General features: G+C 30.9%; 1 protein-coding gene across 2 annotated transcripts in view; it reads right to left on the reverse strand.

Moving 5' to 3' along the window:
• LOC106471737 (actin-related protein 10-like) overlaps positions 1 to 18,311 on the reverse strand; it is a 41,477-nt gene that overhangs the window by 15,175 nt on the left and 7,991 nt on the right. For both annotated transcript variants that reach the window (XM_013932360.2, XM_022400345.1), the window contains exons 3-7: positions 17,814 to 17,893; positions 13,470 to 13,578; positions 4,278 to 4,385; positions 2,830 to 2,897; positions 2,137 to 2,219 (exon numbers count right to left, since the gene is read on the reverse strand). In XM_013932360.2, coding sequence (XP_013787814.1) covers positions 2,137 to 2,219; positions 2,830 to 2,897; positions 4,278 to 4,385; positions 13,470 to 13,578; positions 17,814 to 17,893 — 448 coding nt within the window. The remainder of the gene's footprint in view (positions 1 to 2,136; positions 2,220 to 2,829; positions 2,898 to 4,277; positions 4,386 to 13,469; positions 13,579 to 17,813; positions 17,894 to 18,311) is intronic.

Below are 18,311 nucleotides of genomic sequence, written 5' to 3' on the forward strand. Positions count from 1 at the left end.
TCATTATATACCATACCAAATACAAAATAAAGAGCACCATAAAATTTACTTGTAAAAAATACTGGTTATTACGAAGTTATTTTAAAATTTAGTCAAGTTCAACCGTTTGGTTTCCTATAACGAACTAAATAAACAAATAAACAAACTTCCTCTTTTATATATATGTATTTTTTTCAAGATCTTGTTTTTGTCATCTTACTCCTTTTAATGAAGATTGGAACATTGACAGGGAAATAATATAATAGCCAATAATCGGCGAGAGGTTTTCGTATTTAAAATTTTGTTGTTGTTCTCGACTTGATTTTTATTTTATTACCTCGTCTCCATAGTTACTATTTGCAAATAGTCAATAATATTGTAGGTCCATTTTATTGTTGTTCTTTCTACACGCTGATGTAATACATTTTCATCTCATCATTTAATTTCTGTTGTCCATATATTGTTGTATAGAAGATATTTCAAAGTGACTCATCAGGTGGAAAACGAATAGATAGATAGATAAACTGATATGTGGCGCCATCTAATGTACCTAAATTAATCTAGAAATTTTCATGAAAGTGACCCAAAAAACGGGGCTAACTCCGTAACCCATGGCTCGATCTTAACGAAACTTGTTTTATTCTGTTTCTATTCTCATTTCTTACAAATATGGCACTATTGTGTGCCATTTTTGCTGTATTTAATTACAGACAAGCATACAAACAAACAATATCAGTGTTTTAGTAGTATATAGATTTTCTCTATCCTAATTCAACATGGACTTGATTAATTTGAGCGACCTTGTAACCACCAAAAAACATATGAAATAAATCTAAATTACCATTTTTTCTTTCTAGAATGACAGCAAATTGTTGCAGGAAACTACATTTGTTTATCCTAAATAACTTAAAACTCATAACAGTATACATCTGGTTATACTTAATTTTATTGCCCTTTGAACCATGTCTAACTAATAATTCTACCAAACAAGATGCAAATTTTGTACTGATGGTACTAGTACACTAAATAATTTTTATTTACTTAATGCATCTTTGAACACAGAATAATAACACACACAAAGCAAACAATGTCTTATAATTATCATAATTTAACTGGCTTTCTATACGAACTTTAAATTAATTTCATAAGCTTCTTGAGCTGCACACCACAAAAGAAGCTTTCGAACTGAAAATGAAATAGATAATACATCGTATTGAAAATTATATACTGTAATACATCATTTTATAGATTAAAGCTTTGGCTTTCTATTAATTATAAATGATATAATATAATATGTCAGATAGAATTATTGACAATTTGTGAAAGAGAGGATATGACAGGTGGGTGCAGTAAGTGGGTTTGACTTTCTAGTTTGTCTGCATACACAAACTAGACTGAAGGCTATAAAATTAGACTTTGCCTTCATAATATCAGTAATTTACATAATGAGTAATTTACATTAAACTCTGTACTTCAGAGAGGGATGGCAAATAAATTAGAAAAAAGGGAAGACCTAGAGAACAAATGTCAAAATTCTCATACCAGAGGAGATTGAGGATTTTGTTAAATATTTCCTTATAAAATTAAGAACTTAAATTTCATATAATATTAAAATTTCATTTATTAGCTACATTTTAATGCCAAGTTTATTCATATACATTGATAATAAAGTAGTTTTGAAAGTAACTCTGTAAACGATCATGACATGCAAACTTTAACCTACCCACAGTGAGATGGTTAATACCATAGTAAACTAGTCTATAATACTATACCCTTTACAAAGAAGCAGACCAGAAAAAATTATTTCAAGGGGAAAATAACCTCAAACAATTAAAAGAAATGACAAGCTTATTTGCCAAGAAAAGCAAACTCAGTACTACAGAAAGTCTCTGTTCACAGCTTCAGGAAAAATGAAATCAAATTACACCAGACTTTGAGATATATAGCTACAATGCCACACACATTCCAAGCTGTTACTGATGACAAAGGTGGTCACACTAAATACAAGCATTAAAGAAACTTCAAAATATTACTTACAATAATTACAAATTAATGACTATTTTGTGTGTAAAGCTCATAAAATGACAATTGTTGAGGCGTTATAATAAATTTGCACACTGCTATCCTTCCAACTGAAATTTTTTAACGTTTAATTACCTGCCAGAAGCTCTCCCAGAGGTTTAGGTTCTGATGCTAGAGTCTTTACTTTAGCCTTTTCCATTACTTCTGCTTCAATCCTCCTACAAATATAAAAAATCATTTCAAACCAAATAAAGAACACATGCATTAAACAAAATATTTGATCAATTAATGCTCTTCCTATAACTGAACAATGCACACCCAAAAATCAAAAAGGTACTTTTGCAATCTGAAGTGCTTTCAGAATTACATTTGAGAAACTAATATTTTCATATTTTATTGTATCATTATTTATAACATGATTAAATACCCATGGATCAACTCCAGTGACTTTAACATAGAAATGAAAAATTAGCAAGGTACTTATTTTTGTTGGTAACCAACATAACATTTAAAACTTATAACTGAGCTTTTATATAAAAACATAGTTTCTTATAGAACATATATATCTGTAATCTCACATGATTAAAACCTAAAAGTCAAGTTGCACATAAAATAATATATACATACATTGACTATTAATTTTGAAACTTGGTGATTTTAATTAAATACCAAAAAAGTTATTCTATTTATTACATATTTTGCACACAAACTGGATAGTTTTAAATGTTACATTTAAAATATCAAATCAGTTGAGGTTTTTCAGAATCTACTTAAAAGTAGTTTAAGATCATTGCTTTACTATGCTTACTAGTGGACTTAGGTTTATACCTGTGTATGGCTTGTGCTGCTACTGGTAAAGCCTGCCATGCATTCAGTATTACCACACCTTCATAAATCTGATTATCATCAGAAAAAAACTTCTACACTTACTGAACTTCAAACACCTTTTCAAAACACTTGTCCTCGATGTTTTTCATGACCACATTTACAGGGATAGATCAACTTTAAAATAATGATCTATGAATTTCACTAAGACTACATTTAGTAGATAGAACAGCTTTCAAGTAGTGATTTACTTGTAGATCAACTGAATTGCAATAAATATATTTCCTAGGAATTACAGCCTGCAAATAGTGATCCACTCTTAAGTAAAATAGATTTACTTCGAAGAATAGCTATAAAATAGCTGTCAATTCTTGAATACAATAAAATTCAAAGACAAAACAAAATGCATACTAATTATCAAAAACATATTTTGTTTTATGACTTTTAATGACCTCATTATGAAAAACTTAATACTCTCTAACTTTTAAGATTTAAAATGAATTTCTTGACTTTCAGGTTTCTCAATGGCCATCTAATGATATTCATTATTAAAAACATCACCAACCATGACACTCCGTTAAAGCATTACTATGAGGTACCTATTACCAGGATGCTTCAAATATCTTTCTTGTAACAATGTAACTTATAAGCATTAAAAGTCCTAACAATTATGATATGGCACATTTTTCCTGCAACATTATAACTTCTTATCATACAATTTTAAAATTATACTCAATATTGTTTATACAACCCATTGCATTTTGCACCTAGTTTATATTCAAAATACAATACAGTTTTTGCAGAAGTTAGTGTTATATACATTATAGTTACTGTGTATTACTTAATAAGCCATATGAAATTTATTTTATTCACTAAATTAAACGTATGAAAACAATTTTAGTAACCACAGTAAGATAACATTGAGAGTTAACGTTTTATTACACTTGCAAAAGTACCTGGCAATACCGGGCTTAAAATGCTATGCTATAAATAGGAGATCAGTGGCCCCCTTCTACTATTTTGAGCCATAGTGTAAGACATGATCCATTCATTTGATATAAATATATCCTTGCTAAAAGCAGCATTGAATATCACTTTTGTTTGGCATCAGCTTCACATATTTTGCTATCAATATCCTTACTCAGTTAAGCCCTCATATGTATCATTAAGGCAGTAAAACTGAAATGGATACATACTTGAGCCATTCATCCCACCATTTTTTTCACTTAAACTTATCCTTAGGGGGATGGTGGTCCAACTGAGATTACCAACCAAATTTCATTGATATTGGTTTAGCCTGTTCCTCACAACTTATAACACCTGACAAACAGTCTGGTAGACAACCCTGCTATGTGTATCTACAGATGACTGGTTTTAGGTTTGTGAAAATTAATTCGTAAATTCTAATACACTAATAAAAACAAAACATTTCCCGCCATTTCAAAGGATACAGGAAGAACGACTGTTTCACTATATCCTGAATCTAAAACCACAGCTGAAGAGATCCCAAGTGTGAAGAGAGACATTAAATGACTTGGGACAAATAGAACTGATGGAACCTGAAAAACAAATTAAAGAAAACTAATAGTCAACACATATATTTTCAGTATTTAAATAACTGCCACTGAATTTTTATCAAAATGTAGAAAAACAAACTATAAAAATGAAATAATCTATCTACATATGTGAGGTGGTCAAATCTAAAAATGTGTCATTCTAAAATGCAGTGTATGTAGTAAAAAAATACCTAACTGTTGTGCTTTAATATAGAAATCTTAAGGGTGATATATCATATTGTGAAGTTAGAAACTTTGCAAAACTGTTTTGCTTAAATAACTTGTATACTTTGACCACTGAAGGTTACTTCTTTGAAACCTTTAAATACATATTATTTTTATAGAAAATTTTCTTCTTCCACTCCCATCTCAGTTACACTGTCTTCCTTGGTCTTTCCTGTACAATACTACCTTCAAACCACTTTTCTTTCCCTTTAAAACAACCTATTAGATTGATGCAAAATGTAATAAACATGTAGAAGAAAACAAGTAAAATGAAATACCTTCTAAGTTAAAATAAGTTTACTGACAAATACAAAAACAACATTATGAGCAACAGCCCTTCACCGAGTTTCTAGATATAAGAAAAAGAAAGAAAACAAACATGTCGGCTCAAGTTGGATAACAAAGTCGCATATCATGACAAGATGTTTCATTTCATAGTCTGTATCATAATATAGTGGAGAAAACATGAATGCTGATTTTAACTTTAAAGCTAGATGCATGTAGTGCAAATACTTCAGGTTTTGAATGAGTAGATAAGTGTGTGTGTGTGTGTGTGTGGCATGTGCATATCCAATTTTTTAAGATCACTAAAGATATATACCACTCTTCTTACAAACTTTTTCCAATTTTTAGGCCATAAAAAAAACAACAACAATAAAAGAACAGTAAATTTCTACAGTTACTTTTATCAAAGTCAAAACATTAGAATTTAAAATTGGACTTCATAGTAACTAGGTGAATAATTTGGTTCTCATCAATATGTCCAGTGAAACTCACTCAACAAGAAATTATTTTATAAATCATAATTTTTTGATATTAAGTAAAACAAGAACAGTGCAGTAATTGAGTATCTTTTAATTATAAAATTTAAAGACATAAATTTAAAAAAGCTAATAAAACATAATTGAGTTTAGTCCTTTGATTACATTGAGCAATCAAAAAATGATTTTACCCGCTACTTGAAAATATGCAACTGTTTTTGCATAATTTAACAATACTGATTTTAAAAATCATGTTGAAAATTACTGATCACCTCTAATTTTTGAGTTATAATAGATTTATTCAAAATATTCGTTTATATCATAAAAATAACTTTTCTTTAATAACTTCATTTATTCATTGAAAATTGAATTTAAGAATGTATAATCTGAATGTCTTGATAAATTTCTTTCATGTTCATATCATGAGCAACAGGAATAAATGGCTTAGTGTTCCCATTGTGCAAAAGTACAGCTTTCAGGCTAACTTTAGATGTATCGATAAAAAGTCTCCATTCTTCAAGATGATGTTCAGTACTTAATTTTTCCTTTAGCGCATCAACATTTTTACAGAAACACAAAGTATCTTGAATGTTGTAGTGAAAAGCAAGACTTTGGTAAATTGAAACTCTTGTTCCTGGAGCTAATAAATTCCATTGCTGTAAACAAGAGCCAGTTTCCCATGCTGCTTTAAGAGAGAAAAGTCACAAATCAGATCATTTAGCTTTTCTTGTGTGATCAGATGAAGCAGTTTATGTTGAGGTGCTACAGGAATAGAATTACTAGATGAAAAGGATGAAGATCATTGTCTTCTTTGCAGGATAACTCTTCTGCTTCCCAATGCGCTGGTGGATGTAGCAGTAGAAGACCATCCCCATGAGGTATTGGTTTTATCGTCTCAGATGCAGTATCTGTGTCATGATATAAAAGACTGTTTTGTTCAGATATTATTGATTAATTTAGTTTTGTGAGTGAATGTTTTATTATTGTTTAGTTTTTGTTATAATAAGAATTAAATGCAGATGACTGTAGGAAGTTTTGTAAATAATTCATTGATGTTGAGAATATCATATATTGACATGCTGTTTATTCATCGTTGAATTTATTACTAACAAGTCACAGATACCTACTGTAGAAGAATCCTACGCCCAACAACAACATAGTATATATTTATACTATTAAGAAATATAACTAAAAGCTCTTCTATTTGACAAAAAAGGAAAGTTATATACATGTATATTTTTCATTTTAAGTTCTGACAATCTGGATATTTAATGTATTGTTTAGTTTTGCCTGAATATCGAGAAACCTTAGTAATGCAAAAATAACAGATAATCTCTGGGCTTATGCCATACCATGGGAACTGCAAATGGCATACTTGCTCTCTTCTTATTCAGCCACTGTGTCAAGCCAATTGTGTGAACTGTACAACACGCATGTTGAGCTAATATTTTCTTGGTTACCAAATTTACACCCAAAATAGTGGTAGTAAGCTACCTTTACTTTGTATTTGATGTCTTTCCTTCATGAAACTGTAGTATATTTTCCACAAATGTAGCAAAAACTGTTTAGATGATTTTTGCACTTTTGGACCTTACTTGAACTGAAGGCAGCTAGCATTTCAAATGATTTTCTAAAAAATATAAAAGAATTTATGTTTACAGAACTAGAGTTTAAAAGATTTAAAAAAAAAGTTTTGCAGAATTTGATTATATCGTAGGTGTGATGCGAGGAAGAAGATTAGACTTTGTTTTGACTGTGCACAGAGTAAGGCAAAGTAACCATCTGAGTGAGTGAGAGGCATCTGACCCCACCCCCTATCATAGTTAGTTGAAGGACTTCTCAAATCTTCTAGCAAACTGAGCACGTAAGGGTTTATGATTTTCAGACAGAGCAGGTGAGTGTGGGAATGAAGCAAAAGTGGTGCAATTCACTACAATTCTATAGAGAACACATAGCATATATGAACAATATATTTGGAATTTTACACCAATACAATATAGTCAATGTTTGAAGTTATCAAAAATGTATGTCTTTTTATCCATTAAACTGTCCAAGTAAACTTAATTTCACAGCATAAATCTCTTGTACTGAATTGATTGCATGGTGTTTCACACAGTGCTAATAAAATATTGAGATATTACAATAACTCAAAATCTAGAGGTGATAACCAAATTCTAACTACATTTTTTGAAATCAGCACCATCAAATTACCCTGAATCACTTGAGTTTTCTCCAGTAGCAAAGTTTTTGTTGTCCAGTGTTAGCATTGTAAAATTACAGAAAAACAGAAACCTAGTTACTGAAAAAAAATCAGCCATAGCTTCAGAGCAATGAAAAGAAATAAATATGAAATTATTTTACAAGAATATTTTTTTATTTCTATAACTCTAGGGTATTTAGTTGTTTCTTATGCAACTGGAGACATATTAAAGAAACATCATGCCTGCAACAAAAAAACAGTTAAAAAGCCTTCTCTGAGGTTTGCAGTTTACAAACTCAGTGTCTGGAAATTTTAGAGCAGAATGAGATCTTCCACTGTATGCCTTCATGTTTGAATCAAAAGGGAGACTATTTTCAAGCAAACAAAACACGCAAAAACAAAAACTTAAAAAAATACTTTAGTAATAAGGCCTTCTGCTTTTTAAGTATGCTCTATATATTAGAAAATAAAAAAATATTTTCAAGTTAGATAAGTTTATGATAACAGTGATAACATCAACTATTACTATGGGCCTCCAGCAGTTGGTATTACACTTATTGACTATGGGTATAACACTTTACAAGAAACCAAAATTGTAGAATTAGTTGTGTGGGTGTTTTTAGTGTTATTCAAGAAAGACACATCAGTTTCATAAAAGTAAATACATTTGTTCCATTTAAAACAATTTGACATTTATTAACTTCAGGACATTACACAACAATCCGAAGTTATTTTGTAACAGATCAAAAACAACTTTGATTTATTGATAGGCAAATACTCTTTTAATTACACTTTAGATTTTGTGCAACAAAATATGCCTTTGTCATTTTATTTCTTGGAACCAAACAAATACTTAAGTGACATATTAAAAGCATAATACTGGATTTTCTTTTTATTGTTAAGTACAAAGCTACACAATGTGTTATCTGTGTTTTGCCCACCATGGGTATTAAAACCCAATTTGTAACATGAAAAGCTCTCAGACCTATCACTAAGCCATCTGGGGGCAATACTGGATTTAAGAATTTAAATTTAAAATTCCACGTACATTAATATACACACACACACACACCAAAACTTAACATTTTCTTAAACTGGAAATGTGTTTTCGATACCTACTTACCTCCTCTCACGCAAAGCTATCTCAATCCTGGACTGCCCTCTAAGCATTGTTAAAACTTTTCAGTAACAGTACACCAGTCTTTTATACACCATCAGTTTCACACCATTTCATAACATGTGCTGATCATATGACTACCCTCCACCAATCATACTGCACCATCTATACTTGTGCAGCTAGCTCCTATTATTCTAGAACAATTCTCACTTTCCAGAATTGGCAGGTACAAACTAGAAACACTGGCATATCAGTAGGGAAGAAGAGTAGAAAGTGTGTGAGACGAGGTAAGTACATATCAAAAACATATTTTCAGTGTAAGAAAATGTTAACTTCCAAAACATTCCTACCTCCTCTCACCCAAAGTTAGAATCCCACATTGCAAAGGTGGAGGGACTGGAGAAGGCGCATTAATATCCAATCAAGCAGAAAGGTATCACAAAAGAAAGAACAGGTGTTCAAGAATATGAAAAGAAAGCACACCTTCGGGTATAGCACTACTTCTGGAACAGGTATACTCTTTGCCCAGTAATTAACACAGGAACAAAAAGAAGGTGGAACTGAATTGGCAGGTACTAACGCATTCAGGAAAGAGACACAGCACAGAATCAGTGGAAAAGTTCTGCAGAACCATGACTTGAAACAGTACAGCATTGACAAACACAGATAGTCTAGTGTGGAAGCAACAATGGACCCATATATGTAGGTGCCAAAGATAGTGCCTTGGGTTACATCAAATTATGCCAAGAGCGGTCTAACCAGGCAAAACCTCCAGTTGAAACGCATTGTATAAGATAGTGTGATCAACAAGTGCAGTCCTCCCGGGCAAAAAACATCCAGGGGAAGTGCCTTGGATATGTAGGATTATGAAACAAAAAATTACAGGTATGAGTGTGATCATGAGAGTTTTCATAACCAGCTTGTTGTCAAGATATATGTCACACTTTGTCCACATATGTAGCAGGCCATAGTACCATACATAGTGATAGTGAGCCATAGTATGGTGACGGAGAAAATCGAAATAACGATACGTGCCTAGGGCTGAAGCACTGTGAATTGTATATGAAAAAGCCAAGTGCAGTCCACCCGGACATAAAACATACAGGGGAAGTTCCTTGGGATATGTCGAATTATGCCATGTGTGGTCCACCCTGGCAAAACATCCAGTGGAAGCACCTTGCATAAACTTGTGAGATCAACAAGTATGTCTGCCCTGGCCAATAAACATTCAGGAGAAGTGCCTTGGAAACATAACATTTGTTATTTTAGCTAAGTGTGGTCTGCTCTGGCAAAAACATATAGGGGAAGCACCTTGTGATATGTCAGATTATGCCAACTGTGGTCCATTCAGGCAAAAAACATCTAGTGGAAACACCTTGGATACATAGGATTAGACCAAGTGTGGTTCACCCAGCCAAAAAACATCCAGGGAAAGTGTCTTGGGTTATGTGGAAATGAAACACAAGAAGTACAAACTTGATGTTGAAACTGATATAAATTTGTGATCAGGCACAATCAAAATTTTGTAGTCACACGGAGACCGAGTTAAAACACACATTGTCGAGAAAGTGAGGATTGAAAAAGACAACAAAACCCCATGGTTGCTCCACAGTTAATATAAGTGTTTATAATGATAAAAAATTGGGTTTCAATACTCACAGTGAATCCAGCACAGATGGTCCATTAAGTAACTTTGTATTTAATAACAAATATTTTTGTCCTTAGTGGACCAGCAAACTTACAACCTCAAAATCTTAGGTCTAATGCCTAGTGGAAAAAGTGTACTCACAGAAACTACATGACATTAGTCGAAGTTGCACAGGAAATATTTCCAGATAAAGTAAGTGTAAAGTGAACCACAGCACAGGCAGCTAACAATTGAAGCTTGCCAGTGGAAAAGAATGTAAACAAATCCACAGCAGTGCCACTATAGTAACCACTTAGGTTTAAGTATAAGTGAGTAACTATGACAACAATTGATATCCAATCACTATAACCTTACCATAAGCACTTGACTATAACTTTAATTTGGTCTTCTTTTCCTTATAAGGTAATGAGTATTTTATATGGAGATCTAACCTAGAAAAAACTAAAAGATCTGAACACAAAGATATTGCTCATAATTTTGCTTTCTTCTCTTTAAACTTTGTATAGAATTTGGTTTTGTTTAAGAGTTATGAAATTATGTACTAAAACAGACTACAACTGTAGCCTATGTCACCTGACTTACATGCCAGCTACTAACAGAGGACCTAATGTTTAGTAGAATTGAAGTGATACCAGTTTACGTGGGTCACTGCCTGATTCAGTGAGAGGTAGTATTTATTCAAAATAAAAAATTTGAAGTATATAGAGTGAAAATTAACTTAATTTCTTTGGTATTACACTACAAACTTGTTACAAGTACTTTCTGAGTTGCTACAGTGCATCCAACTGCAACAGTTGAAATTAGCAGGTCTAACAAAAATCAAGATGAAGGTATTTATCAGGGGCTCATATACAGCACACATAATATAACCTTTGTTTAACCTTGAAAAATGTGATATTAACCACATGACATTGGAATTTTGTACCATTATGAAAAAAGGGTATTTCCATTCAAACCTCCCAATGCTTATCAATTTCAAGTTTCAGAATTTCTGAAATATTAAAACATGCCTCTTTTTGTTTTAAATTGCGTACCTAAAAATAAACTTGGCACTGGGATAGTTGTTTCTCTATAAACAATGGAGTGAGAAAGATAGGCATCTTGAAGTCAAAATAGCTGTTGTTCACCAATGTAATAAGGTACTGCCAATCAACAACTGTGATATGCTAGTAAAAGATATCATAAAACCTGTCACCCAGAAAACTTCATAAAAATTTAAAACTCTGTGCATATGTGTATAAGTTTGTATTCATAAAGTAGCAATAGTTGTAATTTTGTATTGCCGAGTTCCAGAAATGTGGAAAATTCCAACAAAAACAATTTATCACTGCTCTCACTTAGTGGCACTGCTGTGGCTTTGTTTATGTTCTCTTTACTGGCAACCTTCAATTGTTAGCTGTGATTCACTTTATGATTACTTTATCTGTAAATATTTTCTATATCCTGAAATTATGGTTTCTAATTATGGCACGAAATTAATGTTTTTTACAATTTAAGGTGTTTCACAACATTTATTATTGTTTAAAACTGTTAAAGATGATGTAGAAACACAATATTATAGAACATTAACATGGTGTCAAAAATTTTCCTGTAAAATATTGTAATAGAATTTGTGCCTCTGTGTCACACTAAAGTATGGCAGATGCCAGAAAATAAAGCTTCTACTGCAACTAGTTTCAGCTTAATTTGATTTACTTTTTCTATATTTTTTTTTTACATTGTGATATTTCCAAACTGTATTGAGAGACAATGTTTTCAAAACACATTAAATACTTCCTTCCATATTAGAATCTCAATTTTTTTATTGTTGAAAAGAATGTTCTGTTATATATATATACGGTCAGTTTCAACTTGCATCTTTGTTAACATATTCTTTTTATCTTTAATTTACTGACTTTATTAGTCACTACTTGTGGCTACAAATTGCAACAAATACAGAAAAAAAAAGATTTATTGATGGCTTCAGGTCATGCTAGATGACAATACTTTTGTTAAGAATATTTTTAATCAAGATCAATTCATATATAATAAACATACTTTCCTTTCAATAAATAATAAGTTATTTCATTTCTTTATGTTGTTTGAATATCATACACTTAACAATAATATTCAATATATAAGAAGTTTAGTCCCATTTTAGTCATCACGACATTTTGTAATCTACTGTGCTCTCTAAACCATACGTTTACCTGATGTCTTGTCACAGATGAAAATTTCCATAGTTTACAAATAAATATAACTTAGCATAGAGATATTATCAGAAATGAAAATAACATCTAAAGAATCTACAAAAACAATCTGAGATCTGTAACTTGTTTCTAAGTCTTAAAAACTTCCTACTAAATTTTGATGATCTTATCTGGAGCAGCCACATCTGATCATGTTCTCAAAAAACTACAAATTACTTTTCACACATCATATTCATTCTAATTGACATAAATTTTTAAATTTTGCTTATTCAATACTAGTTATGTTTTGCCTGTAGCTGTTTTCAAAGCAGAATGGTATTTTGAATTACATGCTGTGAAAATCATGTGAAAAACAAAATCTTGAGAATCATATTCTCAATGGATAATTCTTTCTTAGTAAATACAAACCTATGCTTTAGGATGGATAGAAAAATGTTAAAAACTAAATAAGTATGTTGATTATAAGTGAGACTCATCAAACCTGTGCAGAAATAAAAGTTTGACCATTTTTCCACTTTTCTTCGTGAATTACTCTAAATAAATGTTTAAAACATGACAAAATGTCAGTTATGAAATACTTGTGAGTAAAAAATATTTACTTAAATTTTAAAATCTGATACACAGGTTTGCACTTGACATCTGAAAGCTGCTCACTGCTCCAGATAGTTAAATAAAAAAAAAGTTTATTTTTTCTATAATTTAATTATTTACTAACTTTTGAATGAGAAGCAATTTATAAAATGAAGCTTTATAGACAAGATAATAACTATGTACTACAGGATTTTTAACAATAAAAAAAACATGGTTAGCAATTAATAAAATAAAACCTTGTGTTCAATCATTATTTCACTTTAATGATTTAGTTAACAAACAGTCAATAAAGTTTTACTCTATACAAGTAAAAACAAAATATAAAATAAACTAGACATATAAGTTTATATCCTCACCTCAAAATGACAGAAGAGAACTTTAGCAAGAACCTCTCTGAAGTCTGTTTGACATAATATGGATTCTACAATAACAACTCTTCTGTCCTTAGGATTCACCACAAGATATCTGTAAAATCACAGATAATTACTAAGTTTTGAATGAAATAAAATGTCACCAATTCAAAATTAAAAGAAAATGAAAAGCAGAGGAGAGATAAGAAAGGCACAATAAGTTTTTATATGATCTAAACAAATTGTAAATCTCTTTCAAAAGGCAGTAAAGTGACACTATTCCAAAATTTCAATAGGTTTGTTTGATTCATTTGGAATTTCTCATAAAACTTCTGTGCTAGCCATCCCTAATTTAGCAGTAATAGACTAGAGGGAAGGCAGCTAGTGAACAACACCCACTACCAACTCTTGGCCTGTTCTTCTACCAACAAATAGTGGGATTGCTAATCACATAATAACTCCTCATGGCTGGAAGGACGAGCAGGTTTGCTGATGAGGACTCAAACCCACAACCCTCAGATTGCAAGTTAAGCACCCTAACCACCAGGCCATGCCAGGCCCCCACTTCAAAAGGAATTTGAATTCAACAAAACTATATTAATTTTTTGTTGTTATTTTTCTTTTTTTCATTGAAAGCATTTTGTCTTGTAACTCAATTGCATAGTGTTTACTACAGTTTAGATAATACAAAATACAAAAGACCTTAATTAGGTTAACTTCTGAAATATCACAGGCAATACCAAGGTCAGAATTAACAAGCAAACTTGATATTCTTAACTTTGATTTCTAAGTTTATCTCAAAAATGGTTGAAGCTTGATTTTCTCAAATACATGTATATATATTTTTTTCATTACAGTTCATGATTATAAGGAAATTTTCTATTGGCATTGATGATTTTTCATACTCTAAAATATTTTGAAGATTTTTAGAAAAAGAGATATCCCTTTTCATATCACAACAACAACAAAATTGCCAGAAGGCTAAAACAATTTCACCTGTTTCCACTAGTCAAAAGAACTAGAGATTTGATTCAAGATTTTAAAATTGCTTGGGTCTTTAATAGGCTACCTAATAGAAGTTTTTTAAAATAATTTAATTTAAAACTGGTAAATAAAAAATTAAAGTTAATAAGCACATTCTTTCAAAACTGAACTACTTATTAGGAAAATTTGTGCTCTTAAAACTGTCAAACTGAAAAATAATTTACCTAATGAAATTGTATGAGATGATAGTTTGGATTCTTGCACGTTTTTGTAAATGATGTTAAATGTTAAGATTAATACCTGCTTAGTTTTGCTGTCTAAAGATCTGAGGTGATCTAACTTGCCCAAATGGTTTCCATCACCTTGCTTGATTTTGTCATATAACTATCTCTTTAATACCAAATTTTGTTAGAGTATTTGCAAAAATTAACTAACAAGAAAACGTATTCTACCTTAACATTTTCAGTACTTACACAGCAGATAACATACAATTACAGACACAAAAAAGCAGGAGTGTCCTTAACACTTTCGTGGAGTAACTGACTTCCCTAATTATGCAATAGAAACGTAAAGCCTCATTGTAAACCCTGTCTTAGATACTGCTAATTTTATGCCTTTATGTTATGTTTTATGAAAGAATGACTCCATTGACAACTTTCTCTTGAGTGCACCATCAATTGTGCACACTATGATTTAAATAATAATAATAATCCATTGATCATGATATTTAATATCTTTTACTTTTCTCAGAGTAATTTTGTCATTTTTTAGAAGAATTATGAATATTTCACAATTTTACAATTGTAAAAAAGGAACATTAGATAAAATAATCCCTACTGTGGATGATAATAGTTCAAAGACTGTGATGTGAAGCCTGCAATGTGCTTGGAGTGTTTCAATGACAAACATAAATGAAAATTAGAATGAATTAAAATATTCATTGTCTATCTTTTTTCCAATTTTCATAAAAGACTTTCTAAAAAACAATGTCTAATCAGTTTTTTTAGCTACACTTAGTCACTATGAAAATTATATTTCCATTTCATTTCTATCCTTATTATATTACAGTTTTTATTTAAGAAAGAAGCCTCAGTTAGTTAGTTGTTTTTCGCTTCATTTACTCACAATTAAAAGTGATTTAATCATGTAAATTTGTTTCATTTCAGTTGTCCTTTCAACATGGCATACGTGCTCCACCAGTGATACATCATGGAAGGAGTTGCTTTATTATAACCATTCATACAAAATAAATACTTTCATACAGAACTTTGTAGATAGAAGGCACAGTTATATCTTATGGGTGCTGTGTACCACGGGTAGCACACGACGTCTAACAGAAAACATACAAATGTACCACCAATGTTGCACGATGTCGTGAACGTGATAAGACTCAGAGAACTGGATTTCCTACAGTTATTTTCACCTTTGCCCTTTTTCTTAAGTGTCAAAATTCAAGTAAAGTGTTTCATCCTCTACAGCTCATCAGGAATTAGACAACTTTTTCAACATATCGATAATTTTCCTTGCATAAAATGAATGTTATTCTTGTGTTATTTGCCTACAAATAATCACCATGTTGGTTTGAATTTCATAGAACTTGCATCCAGCCTGTTTATTAATCTAATCATAAAGCATTCTTTGGAACTTAGATTACTCAGTGCCATCAGAAGAACGAGGTAGACTGTAGAAGTAAAGAATATTCAACACATTATACCCATGAACCAGCCTGATAAATTTAAACCTAATTTTGCTAAACTGAACTAGACCTTCTTTTTAAGGATCACAATAAGTAGAATATAATCTCATTGTCAATTAACATGTTTAAGAGTTATAACTGTTCCGTTTTTTTTTTCTTTACATATTGTCAACATTTGAGAGAGTTGCTTTTATTCATACACTAGAACGTATTTTAATCAAATATTCAAAGTAGATCACCTGCATTGGCTTCCAACCATTTTTTTTCTACTGTACTAATTTTATTTACTAGTTTTCAATATAAAATTGTTGACAAGAAAAATGTTACATTGAATTTAAGTGAAAATTTGATTTAATGTTGGCCCTGATCTTAACCTTTGAAGGCAAGTGTTACTAGTTACTTCTTTCTCATTATGAAATTTGGAATTACTACTACCAACATAAATTTTTCCATAAAATTAACAGTACTTGAGTTATAATTATTTCACATGATAAATGTTAATAAATATATATATATATATATATATATGTGTGTGTGTGTGTGTGTTCTAATTACACACGTAAATCTTTTGTGTCACGTGTTCTTTTTAAGTATTTTCAAATATCAAACTTATTTTAATTACATGTAACTGTTTTTATTTTAATTACTTCACAAAAGTTAAAAGATGCTTGATTCAAGCATGAACTGAATAGACAAAGTCTACAGTACCCCACTGCTAACAGCCAATCTATATTAAAATATATATTTTTTACTCAAATGTTAGTTTGAATTTCGAAAGATGGTGAAGCATTAGAAGAAAATAGGCCTAACATTTGTGTTGATCATGGACAAATTAAAAGAAATGTAGAAGAGAAAAAACCTCAACAGTTTATTTTATTTATATTTAATTATGCCCTCCAATAAGCAACCACTTAGGCACAAAATTTCTAACAACATTGCTGGAAAAATTACCCTGCAGATGCCAGATAGTGTGAGTCTAAACTAGTTTGCCCAAGTGATAATTGCCTTTGTAACCAACTAAATGAGTTGACAATGCATTCTTGCTATATCTATTTCCTGGGTATGTCATGTAGCTAAAATGGGGATTGCTAAACTAGCATGATACCAGAAAGTAAAACAATCTTGTGAATCACAATTATAGTAACCTGGTATACTCAGAACTTTCAATATAAATGACTGAAATGCACGTATCACAGGTGTATTGATACGCGACAGTAAAAATCTGCAAATATACCTTCTGAGAGGCATATTACCTATTTTTATTAGTATCTTCTTAGTTTTACTAACAAAACTACAACACTAAGCAGCAATATGCCTGTTTGCTAGCATTAATTTGAGCCCTGTAATGAAAGTAGATCTAGCCCTACTTTTTATACTCAGGCTTAGCACTCTGCATGACTCAGGTTACTCATGATGTTGACTGTAGATAAACTGAAGTTCGGGTCTTGTTATTAATACTAGCTACAAAAATTTCTTGAATTCTGATAAGACTAAAAATGATATGTCCTGAAAGGAAACTGATAATTACACTTGGCCAAAAACAGATAAAAAAAACCTCTGAGAACATACCAGTTTCATTCCTTTTGTGGGGAGGACAGTTAGATTTCCCTACTTTCTTTTAATCTTCTCCTACTCTAAAAATTAATAAAATCACTGAAAAACATACTTACTTGAAATATAACATATGAAGAAAATCCTTCAGGATAAAATATAGTTCCTTTCTGTCCTTGAAGTCCCACAGTTTTCTTAGCTGTTAAACAACAAAGAAAAATAAATCATCCAAAACACATCAATATTCTGAATTTTAATTTTTTTTTAGTCACTAATAAAAGTATTATTTTTTTTTTTTCACCATTAACCATAGGTATATGTTAGGCAAAATATCAAGTAGCTTAGATATACAACAGCATATTAAAATGTATATTTTTGGTATTTTCTACAGCAAGTCATTAACAGTCATTTTGGTAACTAAATGTCCTAGTAAAGAGGACAGTCTTTTATATAACTGTCTTTTATATAACTTTTATATAACTGTGCACACTACTTATCAGCATAATTCATCTAGAAAGGAAAAACATGACATCAACCCTTTCAAGATGGGTCATAGGTGAAAGACCATGTCATCTCATTTCTTGACTCACATTAAAAATTTTATTGAACTATTATTT

This window comes from Limulus polyphemus, unplaced genomic scaffold (genome assembly GCF_000517525.1).
Source record: "Limulus polyphemus unplaced genomic scaffold, Limulus_polyphemus-2.1.2 Scaffold4825, whole genome shotgun sequence".
In the NCBI taxonomy this organism is placed as follows: Eukaryota; Metazoa; Arthropoda; class Merostomata; order Xiphosura; family Limulidae; genus Limulus; species Limulus polyphemus.